We start from the raw sequence: 22,911 nt of genomic DNA on the forward strand, positions 1-22,911 counted from the left end.
AAGACTGACACTGATTGAATAGTTTTGCACACCACCTGAGTAGCTATTTCCATTCTTCTATCCACTGACAATATCTCCATCGGGTTAAACTGCATATCATATTTAAAAGGAGTCTCTTTTTCATTGTTATGTTTGTCACCCAGGATGAGATTCACATACGTCATGACTAGTTTTATCGTTTCACGCTTTATGAAAAAGAACTCGCCAAAGTAAACGAGATGAAGAAACTCGTCAAAACAACGAGAGGAAAAACACATAAATCAAAGCAAATGAAAACAACAATGCGAAAATAAGAGAGAAACGACGGGTAGCAGTGGAGATGGAGGAAAAACGGTGAAAACAGAGAAGACAATGAAAGGCGGACGCTGTCTGAGATGGAGATGGCAGCAGGGGAAGACGATGGGACGCCGCGTTGATAACCAGAGTGGGGGTCTTATTGTAAACGTTTCAGCCTACCGATTCATATATATATATATATATATAAATGGATTTCCTTGCGGTTGACTACCTCAGGTACGGTTGTGCGATTAAATTTGAGGCATTAATCTTGCCTAAATCAACGTTTAGGATTAAGAATGATTGAAAAAGCGTGCGGTGGAAATTTGGTCTTTTTGCATCTATGTCAAATTTAAAATGCGTGATTTTCCTTCTTAGGTTTTGAATCTTTACTTTTATTATTGGAGTGAAACCTGTTGTGAATTTGTAACCGAGCTCACCAAGATTACCAAGTTAGTTGTCCAACCACAAATAATAATTAAAAATTTAATTTGTTGTGCATTGTCAAACCTGCGACGTCTAACGTCACTTATTTACCATAACTAACAACCATCCAATCCAACATACTTTCATGGTGTTAAATCACAAGCTAAGCTAAGCTAAGCTAAGCTTTCTTGATCATAAAATAAAATGGAGAATCATCAGTGAGGGCCAAACGCATAACCCCGAGGTTGTCGATTTGTCTGCCAACGTTGTAGCATATGCCGCGCGGACAAAAAAGGAGTTTGTAAATGTTACGGTCAGGGAGAAACTGGTCTTGTACGGCTTCAATCATGAAGCGGCCGGCGTTGCTTAGGGAAAACAGGCCGGCGTTCAAGAAGTATTGCCCGGATGGGTGGCCATACTGGATCCACCAAGACACCCTATTTACACAATGACCCCATGCCGGATCGGTGAACGTGAAGTAATGGAACGTCGACGGGAAGATGGCGGAGATTGTGAAGTCCGACCGCCAGATCCTAATGCGATCGCCGTCCGTAGAGGGCGGCGATACGATCACTCGGGTCGGGCATATTGTGGATCTTAAGGGAGGAAGATGCACTCCTCCGGCGGGGGCTCCCCGAATGTCGACGGAGGTTATGTAGTAATTACGGCCGGCCCAGACCGCGTCTCCGTCGGTGTCCAGCACCGGAGTGACGTCGGAGGTTACTGTTACATTATTATTGGCGGTGGGAAGGCGGATGGGATTATTATTATTGAACGTGGAATGAGTTGGGTTGGGAAGGAGAAACAGGAAAAGTGCGATGATGAGGGTTTTCATGTTGACGACAATATATATAATTTGGGACAAGTGTGAATAGGTTGTTATGATGTTTGTAGGTAATGTCTTGATTGATGTCTCATGCAATTTATAGACACCACAAATGCAATGTTTGCAGTTGTGATGCATAAGGCTGCTATCCCATTTGTGATTTTGGGTGAAGTTTTTCAGACAAAATAGAAGCTAAGTGAGAGAAGATGGAGTGTTGCAGGAGGTCCCCGTTTTTGGTCGGCAATGGTGGGTCCCGCATGGTAATGAAAAGTCCTATTAATATCGCGTACTGGCAACATTAATACCTTGTCTAGTTGTCTATTCCTTTTTTAAAATAAAAAAAAAATTAATAATTTAGTTTTATTTTTATTTTCCATTTTTCTATTCTCCCTCATTTTCTCTTTCCTAATCACATCTACAAGAACTCCTCAAAAACCACACAAAAAATCTCGACTATTGAGAAAGGCCTTATGATGTTTGTACGTTGTAGGTAAGAAAGTAAGAAAGTATTTAGTAAGTGTTTGCATATATTTAAGTAAGAAAGTAATTTTTTCCCCGAAAAGCATCTTTCATTATCAAATACGGATGGGAGTATTAATTATAAGACCCACTGAATAAAGAAGGTAGGTTGAATAGTAATAAATCCGTTAAAAATATGATTTGACATTTTTCATATGAGAGTAAAAAGAATTTGGTGAAAGGTGTGGTGGAACAATCTGCTAGCAAGCTTCTTTTTAATTTTTAGTATTATATATAATTATAACATTGTTGATTTTACGACTACCGGGCCGGATAAATAACACATATAATGAGTCATATATATCTTGGTTTTGGAACTTTTTAAAAAGAGTGGATAAAAGAGGGAAGGTTTTGGAGAGTGGACAAAAGAATTGAAGGAAAAACTACAATGGAATATAATAAGTAGTTATGATGTTTGTAGGTAATGTTGGTTGAAGTCTCATGCAATTTATAGACAACAAATGGTTGCAGTTTGTTCATTTAACTGGTAGGTTTTCATTTATATTGTGTAATAATTAGAAAACTTTACATGAAAAATAAACCATACTAAGAAAATTTTGAATTTTATGTTTAATAGAGTAATGCATTTCCAACCTTAAAAAAATATTAAAAGATATAACTACAATAACTAAAATGTTGAGAGGTAGGTGGCAACTGGTACAACTTGCCCTTCACTAAATTAAATGGGATAAGAATATGAGATAGAGTTGATAATGATGATATGCTGACCGTAGGATTTGGGAGGAAAAATAGAAAAGAATTGTTGCCTCGTGGGATAGTCGTGAACAATATATATATATATAAATAACGGATCAGGTGAAAAGGTTTCTTTAAATGAAAAATAAAGTTTAATCTCATCCATTGATTTAGTCCATATCAAAGGTCAAAATGAAGTTATTATAAAAAACATGATGGCATTATGATAATTTTGTGTAACTTAGTTAATTTTTTTTGTCTTTTAGAACATTTTTTTCCTTCTTACAGAGCGCAATATGTTGTACCCTTTAGAGCACAATGTTGTGCCTTCTAAAGCACACTGATTTGTCATTCAAAGCACACACTAATCTATCTTCCCGTGCACATTGTTAACCTTTCAGAGCACATTGTTGAGCATTCAGAGCATATTATTGTGCATTACAGAATACATTGTTATGCCTTCGAAGTTCATATTGTTTTGCCTTAAAGTACACATTATTGTTGATGAGCCTTCCAGAGCACATTATTGTGCCTTCGAAGTGCATATTGTTTTGCCTTGGACTATACATTGTTGAGTTTTACAGAGCACATTGTTGAACCTTCTAGAACACATTATTGTGCCTTCAAAGTGCATATTATTTTGCATTGGACTATACATTGTTGAGCCTTACAGAGCACATTGTTGAAGATCGTAGGTGGTGAACGTTTTTTTTTTTTTTAAAAGATCAGTTAATCTTGATCACTAATTACTAATTTGAGTTTAATCTTGTTTGCTCGTTTATTATTTATAGTCGTTTATGATTTGTGTTGAAGATCGTATATTAAATTTAGTATTTTCAATAATTGTTTTACATATTTGTGCCTTCCAGTGCACATTTTTTCTTTCAAAGCACATTGTTGTGTGCCTTCTGGTGCACATTGTTGAAAATCGTACGTAGGTGACAAATTTTATTTTTAAATAGCATGCAGTTGATATAAGGCTAAGATTTATCAGCATGTTTTTTTACCTGTGGTTTTCTTCGCCACAGAGCCTAAGCATATATATATATATATATATATATATATATATATATATATATATATATGATGGTGGTAGGTGTGTTGTTTGAGGCTCATGCCATTGAAAATATTTATAGATGACAAGAGATAAGGTTGAATTATTATGGCACTGCCAATGTGAGCATGAGGCAATAGTACAATGTGTAAAGTTTTTTGTTCATTAATCACATGCTACAAATAAATGTGTAACATTATTGGCTTCCGATAAGATTTTTTATAAGATCTATTAAAAACAATCACATGCTACAAGTAAGTGGCAAATTATTGTCCACACACAGTTGTGTGGATCATAACAAAACATTTTTAATATACTAAAATTCATTATTCGTGTATTGAATGTTCATTATACAAAATAATGTACTTTGAGTACTCAAATAATGTAAATTTTCTAAATATAATGTACATTTTTAATATATTAAAATGACATTATTTGTATACTGAATGTACATTATTTGACAGTATGGTCTATACAACTTTATGGACTATGTTACACACAATAATGATTGCAATTCCTTTCAATTTTCCCTCCCAAATCCCACGGTAGTATATGAACATTATTATCAACTCTATCTCATATTCATTCTCATCCGATTTAGTGAAGGGCAAGTTGGTGAGATGAGAATCGTACCAGTTGCCACCTACCTCTCAACATTTTAGTTATTGAAGTTATATCTATTAATATATATATTTTTAGTGTTGGAAAGGCATTATATTAATTACTTTATTAAATATAATGTCTTGCCTACAGTTTGCGGGTCAAGTGAGTCGATGATTCACTTGACATGGTTTATTTCTCATGTAAATTAAAGTTTGCTGATTATTACACAAAGATAAATGAACTGCAAACATTTTTTGTCTATAAATTGCATGAGACTTTCATAGAGACAACAGTACCTACAAACATCATCGACCAACATGAAAACCCTACCTCATCGCACTCTTATTTGCACTTTCCCTCTATCTCCTTCCAAACCCAACTCACTCTACATTCAATCCCTTCCGCCTTCGCACCGTCGACATATCGATCCCAACAGACGGCGCCAATGTTGGTTTTATTGACTACGGGGTAGTCAGTCGGCAAGGCCAACATTACCGATCGAATAAATAGAAGACAAATATTTGAACGAAAAAATAAAGGAACACAAGGATTTTTACGTGGAAACCAAAAGGTGAAAACCACAGGTCTTTTTGGGCGGTGCCAAGTCGAAATTTCACTATCTTTTTGTATGAGTCGGCTACATGTGGTGTAGAGTGTTTAGAAAGGGTCGGCTACATGTGTTGTAGAGTGTTTCTATCTTTTTGTATTCCATGTCTTTCTCAAGGCTTTACACCTCCAGCACAAAATCTGCGATTGCCTGCCTTCCATTTACTTTAGGAAACTTCCCAAACCGCCTTCCTTGCACCGCCTTATCCCTTACCGCCCTTCGGCCTCGACCCCTCCATTCAGCCACAACTCCTAGGTCTGTCGGACCTACCTTCCATTTACTTTAGGAAACTTCCCAAACCGCCTTCCTTGCACCGCCTTATCACAGACCTACCTTCCATTTACTTTAGGAAACTTCCCAAACCGCCTTCCTTGCACCGCCTTATCCTTACCGCCCTTCGGCCTCGACCCCTCCATTCAGCCACAACTCCTAGGTCTGTTAGACCACCTTAACCGCCTTCCTTGCATCGCCTTATCCTTATTGCCCTTCGGCCTCGACCCCTTCATTCAGCCACAACTCCTAGGTCGCCCGAACCACCTTCCCTCTTCCGAGTATTAGATTCCAAGCCTTAGTCCTTCCCATCCATGATAATAAATGTAAAACATAAGAATCGAAACTTAAACGTGGCGTATCACATTGTTCACGACTTTCCCACGAGGCAACAATTCCTTTCGGTCAGCATATGATCATTATCAACTCTATCTCATCCCATTTAGTGAAGGGCAAGTTGCCACCTACCTCTCAACATTTTAGTTATTGAAGTTGTATCCTTTAATATTTTTTAGGGTTGGAAAGGCATTATATTACTCTATTAAACATAAGGTCTTGCCTAAAGTTTGCAGGTCAAGTGAATCGATCATGATTCTTGTACTTAAAATTTAAAATTTTCTTACCCAAAGTTTCCAGCTGGATGGATTGTAAGCACCACACCTCTATTGGGTAGACAGCTGACCTGAAAATTTAAAATTGTTCCATATCCAAAGCCAATGATCAAACCCTTACCTTTGATTAAGGATGAATAAATTCATTCCACTCATTCACACCTAAGGTCATAGTTTGCTGATTATTACACGGAGATAAATTAGCTGCAAACATTTTTGGTCTATAAATTAGTGCTTGAGACTTCAAACAACAGTACCTACAAACATCATCATTCATCAACATGAAAACCCTCATCGCACTCTTATTCGCACTTTCCCTCTGCTATCTCCTTCCCAACCCAACTCACTCTACATTCAATCCCCTCCGCCTTCACACCGCCGACGTAGCAGTAGCCTCCGACAACACTCCGGTGCTGGACACCGACGGAAACGAGCTCCGGGTGGGCGAAACTTACTACATAACCATCCCCTTCGCCGTCCCCGTTGGAGTGCAACTTGCGTGGTTAAATTCCACAACACAATGCGCCAGCAACGTGGTCATATTATCGCGGTGCTTAGCGGACGGCGACCCCATCAGGATCACGCCGGCGGACCCCACCGCCACCGTCGTCTCGCCGTCGACCCCCCTGAGCTTCTCATTCTCCGTTTCCACGTCCCCGCGTTGCGCGAGTAGCGTCAATTGGGGGATCATGCACGACCCGCGATTCGACCTATACTTCTTGAACTCCGGCGAGTTTGTCCCCAACGTTTCCGACCGGTTCAAGATTGAAGCCAACCCGGACCCGGATCACCCTAACACTTACAGAATCGCTTATTGTCAGTTTGGCGGCGACAAATGCTACTACCTTGGCGGATTCATCATCTCCGCGGACGCGGCTCTGCGTATAGGTCTCACTTCAACTTATCCTTTCCCTTTTATGTTCAGGAGAGCTCCATCCTGTAATGATGCATTAAATATAACAGAGGTAACCCAGGGTGTGGGGTCTTGGGCCGAGAAATTTGGTGTGTCTGTACTTTGAGCGTGGGGTTTAGAGATTCCATGTTCAGTACTTAATTATGCTAAATAAGCAACCTTAGTTGCAAGTTTGATTGATCCTAGATTGTTGTGTAAGGTTGTGTAAACCCTATGATATTTGAATAAACAAGCATAAATTATTATCTATGATTGAAGAAATAGTTTGGTAATATAATCTAAGACCAAAAATGAAATTAACTCTTCAATTTAATATAAGTGATGATATGAAAATGAGAGTCTGCCAAATACTAAAAAGATCCCCCTTAGATCTTTCACCCTCTACTGTTTATTTTCATACAGAAAATGCTAAATCATACTTTTAAGGTCTATTTAGAATTCCAGAAAATGACTTCTTGGAGTTATTTTTGGGATATTCCCGTGTTTGGGTACTCCATGATCTACAATGCATTGTGGACCATGGTCCACAGTATAACTACTGGTGGTTAAACAATATGCTAGCAAGGTTCTTTTTAACTTTTAGTATTATATATAATCATAACATTGTTAATTTTACGACTATTGGGCTAGTCATTTGACATGCAACATAACATGTCGGATAAATAACACATAAATAATGAGTCATATCTTGGTTTTGGAACTTATAAAAAGAGTGGATAAAAGAGGGAAGGTTTTGGACAATAGACAAAAGGAGTAAAAACTAAAACAGAATAACTCAATGGGGTAGCTCAGGTGACAACTGACAAGTGAGCTTTCTTTGTGGGGAAGAATTTCAAGAGAACTCGGGTTTAATTTCCACAAGCAATGATTCCCCTTGGGCACATGAGTGGACCCAGAAAAATGAATACAAAATGAATTCTATATAAATGATGAGGATCAAATAGAACCTCGAATATTAAGCTGAAAATTCTAAAACACACAACTATATATATATATATATATATATATTAAATTTCTAAGAAAATTTTAGTGATGCATATATTTAGTAAGAAAGTATATTTTTTCCCGAAATAGCATCTTTCCGTATCAAATATTAATTATAAGGCCCACGGAATAAAGAAGGTAGGTTGGATAATAATAAATCCGTTAGAAATATGATTGAGTTAATTCCATTTTCGGTCCTAAATTAATATGTGGTAGTCCACTTTTAGTCCTTTTTTATTAAAACATTCACATTTGGTCATAGTATTATTGTGGCATGACCATTTTTGGTCCTCCTTCAACAAAATCGCTAAAATGACGTTAAATACAAGAGTATTTTGATCTTTTTTTTTTACAAAGTTAGTTGATCCGCTATATTTTTATTTTTACTTTTTTTTTTTAAAAAAAATCCTATTTGAAGACCAAAATTCCCTTGCATTTATGAGAATTTTTACGATTTTGTTGATAAAGGATCAAAAATGGTCATGCCACAATATTACTAGGACCAAAATGGGATGTTTTGAAAAAAAAAAAAGACTAAAAGTGGAATGACGCCTATAAATCTATGACCAAAAATTGGAATTAACTCAATATGATTTGACATTTTTCATATGAAAGGGGAAATAGAAAGGCATTGTTCTTCATATGAGAGGGAAAATAGAAAAGAATTGTTCTTTTAAACCTCGAGGAAATAAACCAGTCTAGATTACCCGGGTTTGAGAATCAAACCTACAACCTCTCGGTTGTAGGTAGATCACCCTTACCACCTGAGCTGTCCTTACGGACAATAGAAAAGAATTGTTGCCTCGTGGGATAGTCGTGAACAAATGTGATACGCCACGTTTAAGCTATGTTTCGATTGTTATGTTTTACATTAAGTTATTATTATTATTATTATTATTATTATTATTATTATTATTATTATTATTATTATTAGAATTAGAATTATAATTAGAATAATAATATATTATTAAGTATTTTATGTGCAACAAACCACTCTATATTTGAGTCATTCAATTTACAAATATCGGATAAGAGAAAATTGTGTTTGGGAAATAATCTCGAAATACCCAAAAAAATGGACGAAATAGAAAATCCACTAAACAAAAATAAATATTACAAGAAATTCCAGGAATTTAAACCTACAACAAAGGTTAGATAAACCTGGAATACAAGGGACGGTGAAGAACGGACTTTTGGGGTAGTTGTAAGTACGAGTCGCGTTGCCACTTTCCTTAAAACCTTATTTACCGCCTCCCGGAGTGCTGGAGCGTTGCGGTCTAGGTTTCCCAGGATAAAATGTACTACGATCCGCCGTGGACCCGGCGAACGAGAACGTGGGATGAACACAGGTGGCTTGCAGGAAGGTTAAGAAATTTTGCAGAGTGATTTTTGGTTCGTGTTCTTGACACTACTTCTTCATAAATCTGCTGCTCACCTAGAACAATATATATAGGAGATGAAAGATTAAAATGGCATTCAATTCTGGCAAGGTAACCTCCACCCACTAACCAAGTATTAACCATATTGAGTTAATGGGCACACACAAGTTCAAGCATTTTCGAACTCAGTTTGGAATTTGATTTGCACCCCTACGCGTGAAAGAGAGCCTCTATGCCATACAAGTCAATTAGTTTAAAAAAGCCTCTTGTATATATAGTGGGTGAAATCCCCTTCCCAAACCAATGTGGGACAAATGTTTTCCTTAAAGTTTTTCCCACACAAATTCCATCTCAATGGGTCTACTTTGAGAACCAATTTCTCATTCACCCATTATCCATTTTGAGCGTATAATATATCGATCTCTTCGTCTCACTACGAAGAATCCGAATCTACTTTGATCCGACCCAAATCGAATGTGGACCCTACATATATTTATACCACAAAATGGCCACTTAAAAATGCCATTTATACCTTTTTTTTCCAACAAATTGTAACAGTGCGAATAACCTTAGAGTTGACAGAACGTAAGAGTTGGGAAGGAAGGAGATAAAAGGGAAATCAGGAATAAGAGTGCGAGGGCTTTTATGTTGAATTGATTGGTAGGTCGAACACAACTTAATTGGGAGAAAGAAATTTATATATATATATATAGAAAATTATACTTTTATAATATGCCAATTATGAATGTCACCCTGAATTACTAATGGTGTAATGTTGCCCCTCAATTTTAAAAAACGGTATATATATTGCCCTTCTCGTACCGACAGGGGACACTATTTACATCAGGAGAGGGGGCAATATTAAAATGTCATACTTTGTGGCTGCATTATTCACTTCATTTTCAATATACACCGTAAGTTCTTTCCTGTAGAAAGATATGTTTTGTGTCTTGTTTGTTCAGTTCATTTTGTCTGCAAGCGTATTAATTTTACTTTCTCAACCTACTGGAGCCCAACAAAGTCAACATTGCCCCCACTGAAGCTCGAACCATGACCTCCCACTTGGGAGAATCACTTCATGCCGCTTGACCACAAGGCCTTTTGGCGCAAGCGTATTAATTTATTTCTCAAATCTTTTCGATTTTTCCTCCCAAATCCTACGGTCAGCATATGATCATTATCAACTCTATCTCATCCCATTTAGTGAAGGGCATGCAAGTTGGTGAGCTGATGAGAATCGTACTAGTTAATTGCCACCTACCTCTCAACATTATTAATACATTATTCTAAAGTTAGTGTGCCAAAGCCCTTGTGGTTTAATGGCACCCGGTGTCCCAATTTACATTTCTTGTGGGTGGCCTAGTGGGCCCGGGATGGCGGAGGCTATGATGTAATCTCCGCCGGGCCGGAGCGCGTCTCCGTCGGTGTCCAGCACCGGACTATCGACGGTGGGAAGGCGGATGGGGTTGCGGGTAGAATGAGTTGGGTTGGGGAGGAGGAGATAGAGGGAAAGGGCGAATAAGAGTGCGAGGGCTTTCATGTTAATTGGTAGATGACAACTTGGGAGAAAGAGGTTATGATGTTTGTTACGTTGGAGTGTTGTTTGAGCTCGATCTTAATTTATAGAGTGCCAGGCTATTGGTAAATATGTAAAGTTTTTTTTTTTTTTTTTTCATTAATCACATGCTATATTTAATTTATAGGTAGTACAAATACATCAACTTCGGATAAGATTTCTAATAAGATTTATTTTTTTTTCCTAAAATAAGGTTTCATCTAAAGGTGTGTTTGACAGTCTGAAAATATTTTCATTTTCAGCGTTTGATTGCATTCTAAATAATTGTTTGTTTAAAATATAACAACATTTATAATAATAATAATAATAATATAAATGGTGGTGGTGGTTGTAAGGACAGTGGTACGGTACGTACTCCTACTCCTCTTCTAAATAATTGTTTGTTTAAAATATAACAACATATATAATAATAATAATAATAATAATAATAATAATAATATAAATGGTGGTGGTACGGTACGTACTCCTACTCCTCTCAGTCCAGTCCTCCCAAAAGGAGGTTGTGCTGGTAGTGCTGGTGATGGTGGGGGCGCGGTACGTACTCCTCCCAGTCCAGTCCTCCCAGAAGGAGGCCCCCTCCCATAGTGGGATGCAACCGGGTGCCACTAGACCACAAAGTCTTTTCCTTTAGTATATTAAAAATGCACATGGTATTCAGGAAGAATTACATTATTTAAGTACTCAAAGTACATCATTTGGTATAGTGCACATTCAATACATGAATAATGTATTTTTATTAGTATATTAAAAATAAAATTTTTGTTATGGTTCATACAATAATTTGCCCCGTTTTATACCCCTGACTCAAAATTTAAAAGAACAATTAAAAGAAAAAGAAAAAAGAAAGATATGTAGGTAATGTTTATGTAGGTAATGTTTTTTGAACTCACGCAATGCAGAGAGGACAAATGTGTGCAAATTTTCATTAGATTCCTTGGTTCATTTATCACATGTTAAAAATAAATGGGTAATATTACAAATACATCATTTTCAGATCAGATAAGATTTTTTAAAATAAATTTCTTTTTAAGGAATTTTAGTGATGCACAGTTTTTACATATTTTTTGTATTGTATAACTATATGGTTAATAATTGGATTTTGGAGCAAAAAAATAATTGACTTTTGTTCAATTTATGAAGGGAATGCCTATCAATTTAACGTTTTCATAGTAATTGTTTTGAAATAATTAATAACTGAGTTTAAGGTGCATGAGATTGAAATTAAATAATTGATATTTTTAGTGATGACACTAAATTTGCTAACACTGAATGATTAAAGACAAAAATAACTATTACACTTCAATTGAGAAACTAAAGATAAAATATATTTTATCAAGAAAATTTTATATTTGTGGTCATTTTTTTGCTAGGGTCACAAGGTAAGATTTGCCTTGTGTACTTGTATATCCTTAGGTAGTGACTGCGGGTTCCCCTCGTCACTCAAAAAAAAAAAAGTTAAAATGTATTTATAATACTTCAACCTAAAATTTGTTTCCAATACGGGGCAATGAATCCTGCAAAGCCTTCTCAAACTCAATTTTTTCAACTTTATGAATCAATTGCTTATTCACTATTATCTGCTTTGAGTGTTTAATAAACGAAATTTATCGTTCCACATAGGAGAATTCGAGCCCACTTTAATTTGACACAGATCAATAATAAACCCCACACTTAAAACAATGCCTCAGAATGATTACTCACATGCCATTTTCATGAAGCTAAATAGTAATTAAGTGTCTAAAGGTAAATGATTTAGATAGTGAAACATGTTGATAGGCATCGGAAACAAGTTTAAGCGTTGATTGGATGACCTAAGCAATATGAATTCTGATCCATGATATAACAATTATCAAATTATTTATCTGCCGACAAATAGTAATTTATTTAATGATCATAGGGTTTACACAACACAACAATCTAGGATATGTTGTACATTATCAAACCTGCGACTAATGTCACTTATTTAGCATAATTAACTAACCAGCGTACAATAATGTGGTCAGAAATCAGAATCTAGCTTTCTTGAACACAACAGTGAAAGGAAAATCCTGAGTGAGAGCCAAACGGTCAGCCCCGGCCGCCTCGTCGTAGTATCTGCCAACGCTGTAGCATTTGTCGCCGCCGAACGGACAATAGGTGATTTCGTAAGCGCTAAGCTCCGGCACGACTTCAATCTTGAACTGGCCGCTAAGGTTGGAGACAAACTCGCCGGAGTTCAAGAAAAATTTCCGGGAAGCCCGGTCGAACCGGATCCCCCAAAACACACTGCTCACACAAAGCCTGGACGTTGGAACGGAGAACGCGAAGCTCTGGAACGTCGACGGCGAGACGACGGTGGCGTTCGGGTCCGCCGGCGTGATCCTAATGGGGTCGCCGTCCGTTAAGGGCGGCGACATGACCACGTTTCTCGCGCATTTTGTCAAATCGTTTAACCTGCGAAGAGTAGAATGAATTGATTTTATTTATGACTTACACTGAAGGTATATATATAGCACTTTACTGAGAAAGTTACAACAGAATAAAAACTAAAACTTAAATAACAGTAAATAACAAAATCATCTAAAAACTAGTTCAGGTTATGGGTTTAACATTACCAAGAAAGTTGCACTCCTCCGGAGGCCGCTCCCCGAAAGGAGGAGGTTATGTAGTACGTTTCGCCGGCCCGGAGCGCGTCTCCGTCGGTGTCCACCACCGGAGTTTCGCCGGACGTTACTGCCACGTCGGCGGTGGGAAGGCGGATGGGATTGGACGTGGAATGAGTTGGGTTGAGAAGGAGATAGAGGGAAAGAGCGAATAAGAGTGTTAGGGTTTTCATTTTGACAACAACTTGGGAGAAAAGAGGTGAATAGGTAGTTATGATGTTTGTAGGTAATGTTGTTTCAAGTCTCATGCAATTTATAGACAAGAAATAATGTGTGAGGTTCATTTATCTCGTGGTACAAATAAGTGGTTAGTATTACACATACACCCATTACCGATAAGGTTTTTGATAAGGGTTTTTAGATATCTTTTGTAAGAAAATTTTTGTGATGCATACTTTTTGCATATATTTAGTAAGAAAGTGTTTTTTTCCCGAAATAGCATCCTTTCATTATCAAATACTAATTATGTATAAAATTGTCACATTGCATAAAGAAGGTTGGATAATAAATCCGTTAAAAGTATAATTTGGCATTTTGGTAAAAAAAAAAAAAAATTGGTGAAAGCGCGTACGTTGGAAAAATCTATTATATATATTCATCATTAGACATCCCATCATATGTCATCTTAAAAAGTAAAGTAGTGAAAGAGGAACATGGGAATTGAGTTTCTCCTTCATTACTCTTGTTTTTAAGAAAACAAATGAAGGATGACTGATGATGGATATATATAATAGAATTTTCATATGTTGTCAAGATATACGATTGTTGACTATGTTATTGCAGAGTTTACAGAATATTTTTTACATACTAAAAATCTCAAGTTACTCCCTTGGTAAATATATTTCTCATAAATGCACCATGAGAAATTTGACATCTTCTTTAATTTTATCTCAAAAGTTGTGGTTTGATAGGGGGTATATGCCTTTGTTGCATAGTAAGGAAAATCATAAACTTTAGGATAGTGTAGTGTTTCACATGCCAGAAAATATATTTTACAGCAAATTATATAGGAGATGTTGGATTAAATAGCATTAATCTAATATTAAAATCAATTAATTCAACAAGCCTTAGAAAGCCTCAGGTATATAGTGGTGCAAACCCACCTCCCAAACTAATGTGAGACAAAAGCTTACTTTAAACTTTTCCCCTCAATTTTCCAAATCCAATGGGTCTACTTTGAGAACCAATTTCTCATTCACCCATTATCCGTTTTGAACGTACAATATATCAATCTTTTCGCCTAACTACGAAAAACCGAATCCACTTTGACTCGATTCAAATTAGAAGTGGACCCCACATATATTTGTATAACAAAATAGTCACTTAAAATGACATTTTATGCTATTATTTTCCACAGATAGAGGCCGGGAAAGTGAGAATAAGACTATAAGAGTGCGAGGGTTTTCATGTTGACGAAAACTTGGGAGAAGAGCAGTTAATAGGTTATGATATTTGTAGGTAATGTTGATTGAAGTCTCATGCAATTTACAGACGACAAATAATGTGTGCAGTTCATTTATCTCGTGGTACAAATAAATGGTTAGTATTGCACACACCCATCCATTTCCGATAAGGTTTTTGATAATGACTTTTGTGATGCATAGTGTTTACATATATTTAGTAAGAAAATGTTTCTTTTCCTGATTTAGTAAGAAAATGTTTCTTTTCCTGATTACATCAATACTAATTATAAAACTCACGGAATAAAAAGAGGTTGGATAATAAATCATTAGAATAAAAAAAAAAAAAAAAGAATGGGACAATCATAATCAAGTTGGTTAAACGGTTGACAATCTTAAGCTTATTTACCTCCTTGTAATCCTTTACCAGTTACGGTTACAATACAGAGTTTATTCAGTGCATGTCGTTAGGTAATGACAATAACTAGTATATATTTGTATATTTATTATTCAAAAATCGTTTTCTGGAATAAGTCATATATAACTACTTTAGCTAAGTGGTGTCTTTGAAAACTGTATATATAAACCACTGTTGTTGAATGAATAAGAATACACTTCCGTTTCCACTTATTCCTCTACATTAAAGATCTTTGAGTTGATGCATCACAAGAGTGAAGCAATTCCTTGTCCTAATCCTTATTTAATCGTTTACGAAATTGGCTTTGCTAGGATTCTTGTGTGCATTATAATTGTGCGGATTTGACATCATATGGATAAAAATGTGTTGATTCAAAACCCTAGACAAAAATGTGTAAAGTACTAATACCATTACCTTATTTTCAAAATCCGGCCTATTTGAAAAGAAGGTAATTGGATTACGGACTTTCTTTTTATCTTTTTTTTCCTTAAGTTAAGAAGAAGGTAGTATTGCCTTCTTTACTATACACTTATATATTAATTAATAATAATAATAATATTATTATTATTATTAACCTAAATATCAATAATAATAATAATATTATTATTATTAATATTAATTACTCCATTTGTCCCATTTTATCTGTCATATTTATTATTTATTGATCAAACCAACTAGATCTTTCTTCTTTGTTTATTTTCTTTAGTATTTTTTACTCATTTTTAAATTTAATTTTTTTTTTTGTGTTTAATAGTACTTTTAGTTCAATTTTTAAATATATAACTATTGTATACTAATATTAAACTAAATATTATGAAAAATTGAATTAAAAATAACTTCAGTCAAGCCTTGTTAATCGAACCAGATACAAAAAATGGGACGGAGGAGTAATATATATATAAGTGTATAGTAGTAAAGAAGGCAATACTATTGCCTTCTTCTTAACTTTAAAAAAAATGAAAAAAAGGCAATTCATTGTTCTAACCTTGTTTAATAGTTCACGAAATTAACATTTAGGGTAGTGTTTTTGTGTACATTCCCGCTTATTTCCTTGATTAGTTGTTATTCACAATCCTTTCGTTGCATTTATGTATCTAGTAGATAATGCTGCTAGCTTGAACCATTCAATTCAACCAAGCTATCGAAGTCAAGTTACACCACATAATTAAGGTCTATATGAGAAAAATCTTACGCACATTTCTTCACATAGATATTTAAGGTTCACACAATACAACAACAGTACACACAACAAACAAGGATTTATTGCATATTTATTCTTACACTGCACTTAGGTTGTGAAAGCTGCAACGTAACTTATTTAGCATACCTAGCCAGCAGCAAGCAACTACGTACGCACAAAATTACACCGTTACGCAACTCGAGCTTTCATAAACGAAATAGAATAGGATTCATCAGTACCCAGAGCCAAACGCGTCTGCTGGTCGGGACCGTAGTGTGGGCCAACGACGTAGCAGTTGTCGGTGCCGGAATCACAATAACTAAATTTGTAAGCGTGAAGGACGGGTGCGACCGACTCAATCTTGAACTGGTACGACAAAACATCACCGGCCTTCACGAAACGTTGCCCGGAACTAGCGTCGTACTCAACCTCCCAAGAAACGTTACTTACACAAAGTCTCACCGTCGGGATAGCGAATTTGATGTTCAGGAAAGTCGACCGCGAGACGACGGGGGTGTCCGGGTCCGCCGGGGTGAACACAACGGGGCTGCCTTCGTCGTCTAAATCGCTCGATATGATGACGTCGCTTGGGCATTTGGTCGTCGCCCCGTCCAAACTAACAAGTCTCAGTCCCCCATGGGTCCATTTCCAGGAGCGTAACATGTAAGGCCGACCGGGCACGAGCGCGTCTCCCTCGTTGTCTAACACCGGTGTGCCGGACGCGGCGGTGGGGAGGCGGATGGGATTGCGCGTGGAATGAGTTGGGTTGGGGAGGAGATAGAGGGAAAGTGCGAAGAACAGCGCGAGGGCTTTCATATTGACGACAACGTAGGAGAAGAGAGGTGAATAGGTAGTTATGATGTTTGTAGGTAATGTTGTTTGAAGTGTCATGAAATTTATAGACAAGAAATAATGTGTGAGGTTCATTTATCTCGTGGTACAAATAAGTGGTTAGTATTACACACAACCATCCATTTCCGATAAGGTTTTTGATAATGATTTTTGTGATGCAAAAGTGTTTACATATATATATATATATATATATATTTTTTGAATACTACTAACTCTATTAAAATGCAGTATCTGTTCATAACTACTTTCTCAACCTATAAAGGGAAGGGTTTGATGCCACTGGACCACAAGATCCTTGGTAAGAAAATGTTTTTTTCTTGAAATAGCATCCCTCATTATCAATACTCATTATAGAACTCACGGAATAGAAAAGGTTGAATAATGGACCCATTAGAAGGGGGAAAAAAAAGAATGGGGCAATCTTAACTAAGTTGGTAAAATAGTTGACTTAGTAACCACAAAGTTACATGTTCAACCTCATTACCCCAATAGAAGGGGTCTATTGACTTTCTTTATTTGAACGGGTGTCCCCATTGGGGATCGAACCTGTGACCTCTTAAGTATAAGAGGGTCATAGCTATGCCGTTTGACCACAAGGTCTTAAGAGGGCCACTTCCTTTTCCACTTAATCCTCTACATTAAAGATCTTTGTGTTGATGCATCACAAGAGTGAAGTAATTCCTTATTCTAATCCTTGTTTAATCGTTCACGAAATTGACTTTTAGGCTAGGGTTCTTGAGTGCATTCCTGCTTGATTCTTTGGTTAGTTGTTCTTCACAATCATTTGGTTGTATTTATGTATCTAATAGACAATGCTGCCTAGCTTGAGCCATTCAATTCAACCAAGCTACTTAATAGGTGTAGCCAACTTGCACCATATAATTAAGGCCTTAATATATAATACTCCCTCTGTCCCGAAATGAATGTTGATTTGCTTTTCGCATGCATTTTAAGAGAAGCAACAAAAAAAATGGTCTCTCTTTACAATTATACCCTTATACTGTCTGACTTCTTTGCTACTGTTCTTCTTCTTTCTTCATCTCATTTGCAAACATTTCTTCAATCTTTATTCAACAAATACTCCTATAATTTCTTTGTGTTATATTCTTTTCTAGACCTAGTAATTATACAAACAAAAAAAAAACAAAAAAAAAAAAAAACATGAACTCAATACTTCTTAAAATCACCAGATCTGCATTCAACTATATATAAGAACATATAAAAAAAAAAACATAGATAATGATGTTTGCCTATTTGAAGGACTGTTGCCATTAATCTGCGGATGTCGACAACGTCGAGGGTCATCAATTCTAGGAGTATTCAAATTCCAGCTAGAACATATGTATGTGGCGGCTTTGTAACATTGAAACCCATTTTTGAGATGAGAGGAAGGAGATGAGAAGAAAGAGATTTGCGTTTGAAAAAAGAAAAGGTTTGAGAAAATTGAAATGGGTCTGCAGAATTCTTGAGATGAAAGAGATTTTTGAAAAAGTAAAGATGTGGATAGAAAAATAATAAAAAGTATACAAATAGTTTTGAAAGTCACAAGGGTACTTTGGAAAAAAATAGAGAGTAATTACTCCGTTGTTAGTAGTGTTTATTTTATGAATGTGGATAGAATTTTGGGATGGATTAAAAAGAAAGTAAGACAGTTAATATGAGAAAATCTTACCGATATTTCTTCACGCCCTGTTTGGTAAATGACTGTTAGCTGATTGGGTTGGAAGGTATAATTAATTGATAATATTAGCTGATTGTAGAAAAGTGTTTGGTAAATTAGCTGTTAGCTGAAATAGCTGTTTGGTATAATTTCTTTTCTCAAAAGGCTAATTGAAAAGACTGTTTTGTGTAGCCTTTTAAAATTTAGTATTTTGGAGTTACAAAATGCTTATTAACCAAACACTTATATTACTTTTTTAACAAGTCAAACAACTAATAATGGACAAATAGGTCAAAATTGACTGATAGACTAATTATTTACCAAACAGGGCCATAGATATTTAAGGTTTACACCATATATACAACGGTAAACACAGAACAAGCTAGGATTTATTGCATATTTATTCTTACACTGCAACGTAACTTATTTAGCATACCTAGCCAGCAAACAACTACGCACAATTATACACTGTTACACAACTCCAGCTTTCATAAACGTAACAGCATAGGGCGAATCCGTACTGAGAGCCAAACGCGTGTACTGGTCGTAGTGTGAGCCAACTTCGTAGCAGTCGTCGGAATCACAATAACTGATACTGTACGCGTTAAGGCTGGACCCGAGCGACCCAATCTTGAACCGATACGACAAAACATCACCAGCCTTCACGAAACGTTGCCCGGAGCTAGCGTCGTACTCAACCTCCCAAGAAACGTTACTCACACAAAGTCTAACCGTCGGGATAGCGAATTTAATGTTCAGGAAAGCCGACTCCAAGACGACGGGGGCGTTGGGGTCCGCCGGCGTGAACATAACGGGGCTGCCGTAGTCTAATTTGTTCGCTATGATCACGTCGCTTGGGCATAGGGTCGTCGCCCCGTCCAAACTAACGAGTCTCACTCCTCCATGGGTCCATTTCCAGGAGCGTAACATGTACGGTCTGCCCGGCAGGAGCGCGTCTCCCTCGTTGTCTAACACCGGTGTGCCGGACGCGGCGGTGGGAAGGCGGATGGGGTTGCGCGTGGAATGAGTTGGGTTGGGGAGGAGATAGAGGGAAAGGGCGAATAAGAGTGTGAGGGTTTTCATTTTGACGACAACTTGGGGAGAAGAGTAGTTAATAGGTTATGATGTTTGTAGGTAATGTTGTTTGAAGTCTGATGCAATTATAGACAACAAATAATGTGTGCAGTTCATTTATCTCGTGGTACAAATAAATTGTTAGTATTACACACATCCATCCACTTCCGATAAGGTTTTAGATAATGGTTTTTAAATATTTTTTTTCTAAGAAAATTTGTGTGATGCACAGTGTTTACATATATTTAGTAAGGAAACGTTTTTTTTTTTTCCTGAAATAGCATCCTACATTAAAGATATTTGAGTTGACAAGTGGGGCAATTCATTGTTCTAATCCTTGTTTAATAGTTCACGAAATTGGCATTTAGGTTAGAGTTCTTGTGTGCATTCTCGCTTAATTCCTTGATTAGTTGTTCTTCGTAATCCTTTGGTCGTATTTATGTATCTAGTATATAATAGACATTCAATTCAACCAAGCCACTGAAGTCAACTTGCACTACATAATTAAGATTCACACAATACAACAGTACACACAACAAGCTAGGATTTATTGCATATTTATTCTTACACTGGACTTAGGCTGTCAAAGCTGCAACGTAACTTATTTAGCATACCTAGCTAGCCAGCCAGCAACTACGCAACTCGAGGTTTCATAAACGTAATAGCATAGGGTTCATCAGTATTGAGAGCCAAACGCGGCTGCTGGTCGGGACCGTAGTGTGTGCCAACGGGGTAGCAGTTGTCGGCGGCGGAATCACAATAAGTGATATTGTAAGCGTTAAGCCCGGGCGCGACCACCTCGATCTGGAAATTGTGCGACAAAACATCACCGGCCTTCACGAAACGTTGCCCGGATTTCGGGTCGTACTCAACCTCCCAAGAAACGTTATTTACGCAAAGCCTGGTCGTCGGGATATCGAATTTGATGTTCTGGGGAGTCCACTCCAAGACGACGGCGGCGTTCGGGTCCGCCGGCGTGAACATAATGGGGCTGCCGTAGTCTAATTCGTTCGATATGATGACGTCGCTTGGGCATTTGGTCGTCGCCCCGTCCAAACTAACAAGTCTCAGTCCTCCATGGGTCCATTTCCAGGAGCGTAACAAGTAAGGCCTGCCGGGCAGGAGCGGTTCTCCCTCGTTGTCCAACACCGGTGTGCCGGACGCGCCGGTGGGAAGGCGGATGGGGTTGCGCGTAGAATGGGTTGGGTTGGGGAGGAGATAGAGGGAAAGTGCGAAGAACAGTGCGAGGGCTTTCATGTTGCTAGGTAGAGGACAACGTGGGAGAAGAGAGGTAATGATGTTTGTGGGTGTGTGGTGTTGAGGTTTCAAGAATGCGATTTATAGAGGATAAGAGATAAGGGTTGAATTATTTTCTTGAAGAGAATAAAAAATAACATGAAAAGAAAGATATGTAGGTAATGTTGTTTATACTCTCATGCAATATATAGACTACAAATCCCACCAAAAAAAAAAAAAAAGACTACAAACGTGTGCAGATCTTAATTAAATTCCTTTGTTCATTTATCACATGTTACAAATAAATGATACATCACTTTCGGATAAGATTTTTAAAAATAAAATTCTTTCTAAAGAAATTTGAGTGGTGCACAGTGTTTTTACATATTTTTTTGTATTATATAACTATATGGTCAATGTATGAAGGGCGTGCCTATCAATTTAATGTTTTTAACTCGGACTGTCGTGATTTTTCATATATGTTGGTTTACTGATAAAGCAATGTTGGGTCATTACAAATGATATTGAAACAATTAACTACCATGGGAAAAGGACGGACTAAAGAAGTTGAGGGAGAGAAGGCGGTCCGACTGACCTAAAGCCGTAGCCAAGGCAAGATGGTGGTGAGTGGAAGGCGGTTTAAGAAGTTTCCTAAAGGCAGTTCAAGAAATTTCCTAAAGGCGGTTTGGGAAGTTTCCTAAAGGAAGAGGCTGTCATGCGCGGTCTCATGCCGGAGATATGGAAAGAAGTTCGGAAAAGATTAGGAAAGTAGTCAAATGTAATAATATGAAAGAAATCCTAAAGCATTATTTATGGTGGTTTAGCGTTATCAAAATGGAGAAATCCCTCTTAACTTGTATAAATACGGGTGTAAAGTCTTGGAAAGGGGAAGCAATTTATAACTCTTAAGAGCCTAAACGTTACTCAAATTTCGTACCAAACACTTAGTCAAATTTCCGGTAATGTTGGTCTGCCGACTGACCATCGGTGGTTGATAAAACCAATACTATCAACTAGTTAAACTCACTAACCCAATTAGCTAACAACTATATTTACCTACTATATGGGGAAATAAGGAGAAAAGTTTATATGCTAATTGGATGGCTTTAAGATTGAGTTGGTAATTAAGACTTGATGGTGTATGAAGAGCCATCACACAAAGTTTAACACTTAAATTTGGCGGAAAATTGTTCGAGTGTGGCAAGAACACGAGTTGTATAGCTTGATTGCGTATTATACCTTGCAATCAAATATTAAAAAAAAAACAATAAAAAAAAACAAGAAAAGAAAGATCTGTTGGTAATGTTGTTCGTACTCTATAAAGACGACAAATGTGTGCAGATAAGATAATATTACAAATACATCAATTTCACATAAGATTTTTAAGGAATCTAATTAAGATCTGCACACTATATAACTGAATCTAATTAAGATCTGCACACATCGTAATTAGATGCACAGTTTTTACATTTTTTTTGGTATTAAATAACATAAGTTAATAATTGTTAACACCTTAGGGTCTAATGGCATCGGGTTGCACTCTTATATGAAAGGGAGTGGGTTGGGTTCAAGTCTTAGTGGAGATGATATTGACATTGTGTAAGAACTGAGTTTAAGGTGAGATCGAAATTAACAATTTTCAGTGATGATTAAAGATACCAAACATTTTTAAAGCATAATCAGCTAGCTTAACCGCTCTTCAATTTTAA

At 36.9% G+C, this 22,911-nt stretch overlaps 4 protein-coding genes across 5 annotated transcripts; 1 reads left to right on the forward strand and 3 right to left on the reverse strand.

Annotated features, from left to right (window-relative positions):
• Positions 1 to 733: 733 nt before the first annotated feature.
• LOC116021690 (sporamin B-like) lies at positions 734 to 1,665 on the reverse strand. Its single transcript, XM_031262159.1, has one exon. The coding sequence runs from the start codon at positions 1,535 to 1,537 to the stop codon at positions 881 to 883; it is 657 nt and encodes a 218-aa protein (XP_031118019.1). The 5' UTR covers positions 1,538 to 1,665; the 3' UTR covers positions 734 to 880.
• A 4,504-nt stretch (positions 1,666 to 6,169) lies between these two features.
• LOC116030184 (sporamin B-like) lies at positions 6,170 to 6,907 on the forward strand. The gene has a single exon (XM_031272350.1). The coding sequence runs from the start codon at positions 6,170 to 6,172 to the stop codon at positions 6,905 to 6,907; it is 738 nt and encodes a 245-aa protein (XP_031128210.1).
• Positions 6,908 to 12,580: 5,673 nt separating this feature from the next.
• On the reverse strand, positions 12,581 to 13,604 carry LOC115996335 (sporamin B-like). Its single transcript, XM_031235543.1, has 2 exons — positions 13,335 to 13,604; positions 12,581 to 13,173 (listed from the first exon to the last, which is right to left on the reverse strand). Exons 1-2 carry the CDS (start codon positions 13,553 to 13,555, stop codon positions 12,747 to 12,749), a joined length of 648 nt encoding a protein of 215 aa, XP_031091403.1. The 5' UTR covers positions 13,556 to 13,604; the 3' UTR covers positions 12,581 to 12,746.
• A 2,773-nt stretch (positions 13,605 to 16,377) lies between these two features.
• On the reverse strand, positions 16,378 to 21,365 carry LOC115999487 (sporamin B-like). Of its 2 annotated transcripts, XM_031239340.1 has the most exons (2): positions 20,608 to 21,365; positions 16,378 to 16,577 (listed from the first exon to the last, which is right to left on the reverse strand). In XM_031239340.1, exons 1-2 carry the CDS (start codon positions 21,221 to 21,223, stop codon positions 16,570 to 16,572), a joined length of 624 nt encoding a protein of 207 aa, XP_031095200.1. In that variant the 5' UTR covers positions 21,224 to 21,365; the 3' UTR covers positions 16,378 to 16,569. The 2 variants fall into 2 exon arrangements, with proteins under 2 accessions (XP_031095200.1, XP_031095196.1); XM_031239336.1 differs by lacking the exon at positions 16,378 to 16,577 and having other exon boundaries at positions 20,434 to 21,364.
• Between the last annotated feature and the right edge of the window lie 1,546 nt (positions 21,366 to 22,911).

This window comes from Ipomoea triloba, chromosome 1, assembly GCF_003576645.1.
Source record: "Ipomoea triloba cultivar NCNSP0323 chromosome 1, ASM357664v1".
Lineage (NCBI taxonomy): Eukaryota > Viridiplantae > Streptophyta > Magnoliopsida > Solanales > Convolvulaceae > Ipomoea > Ipomoea triloba.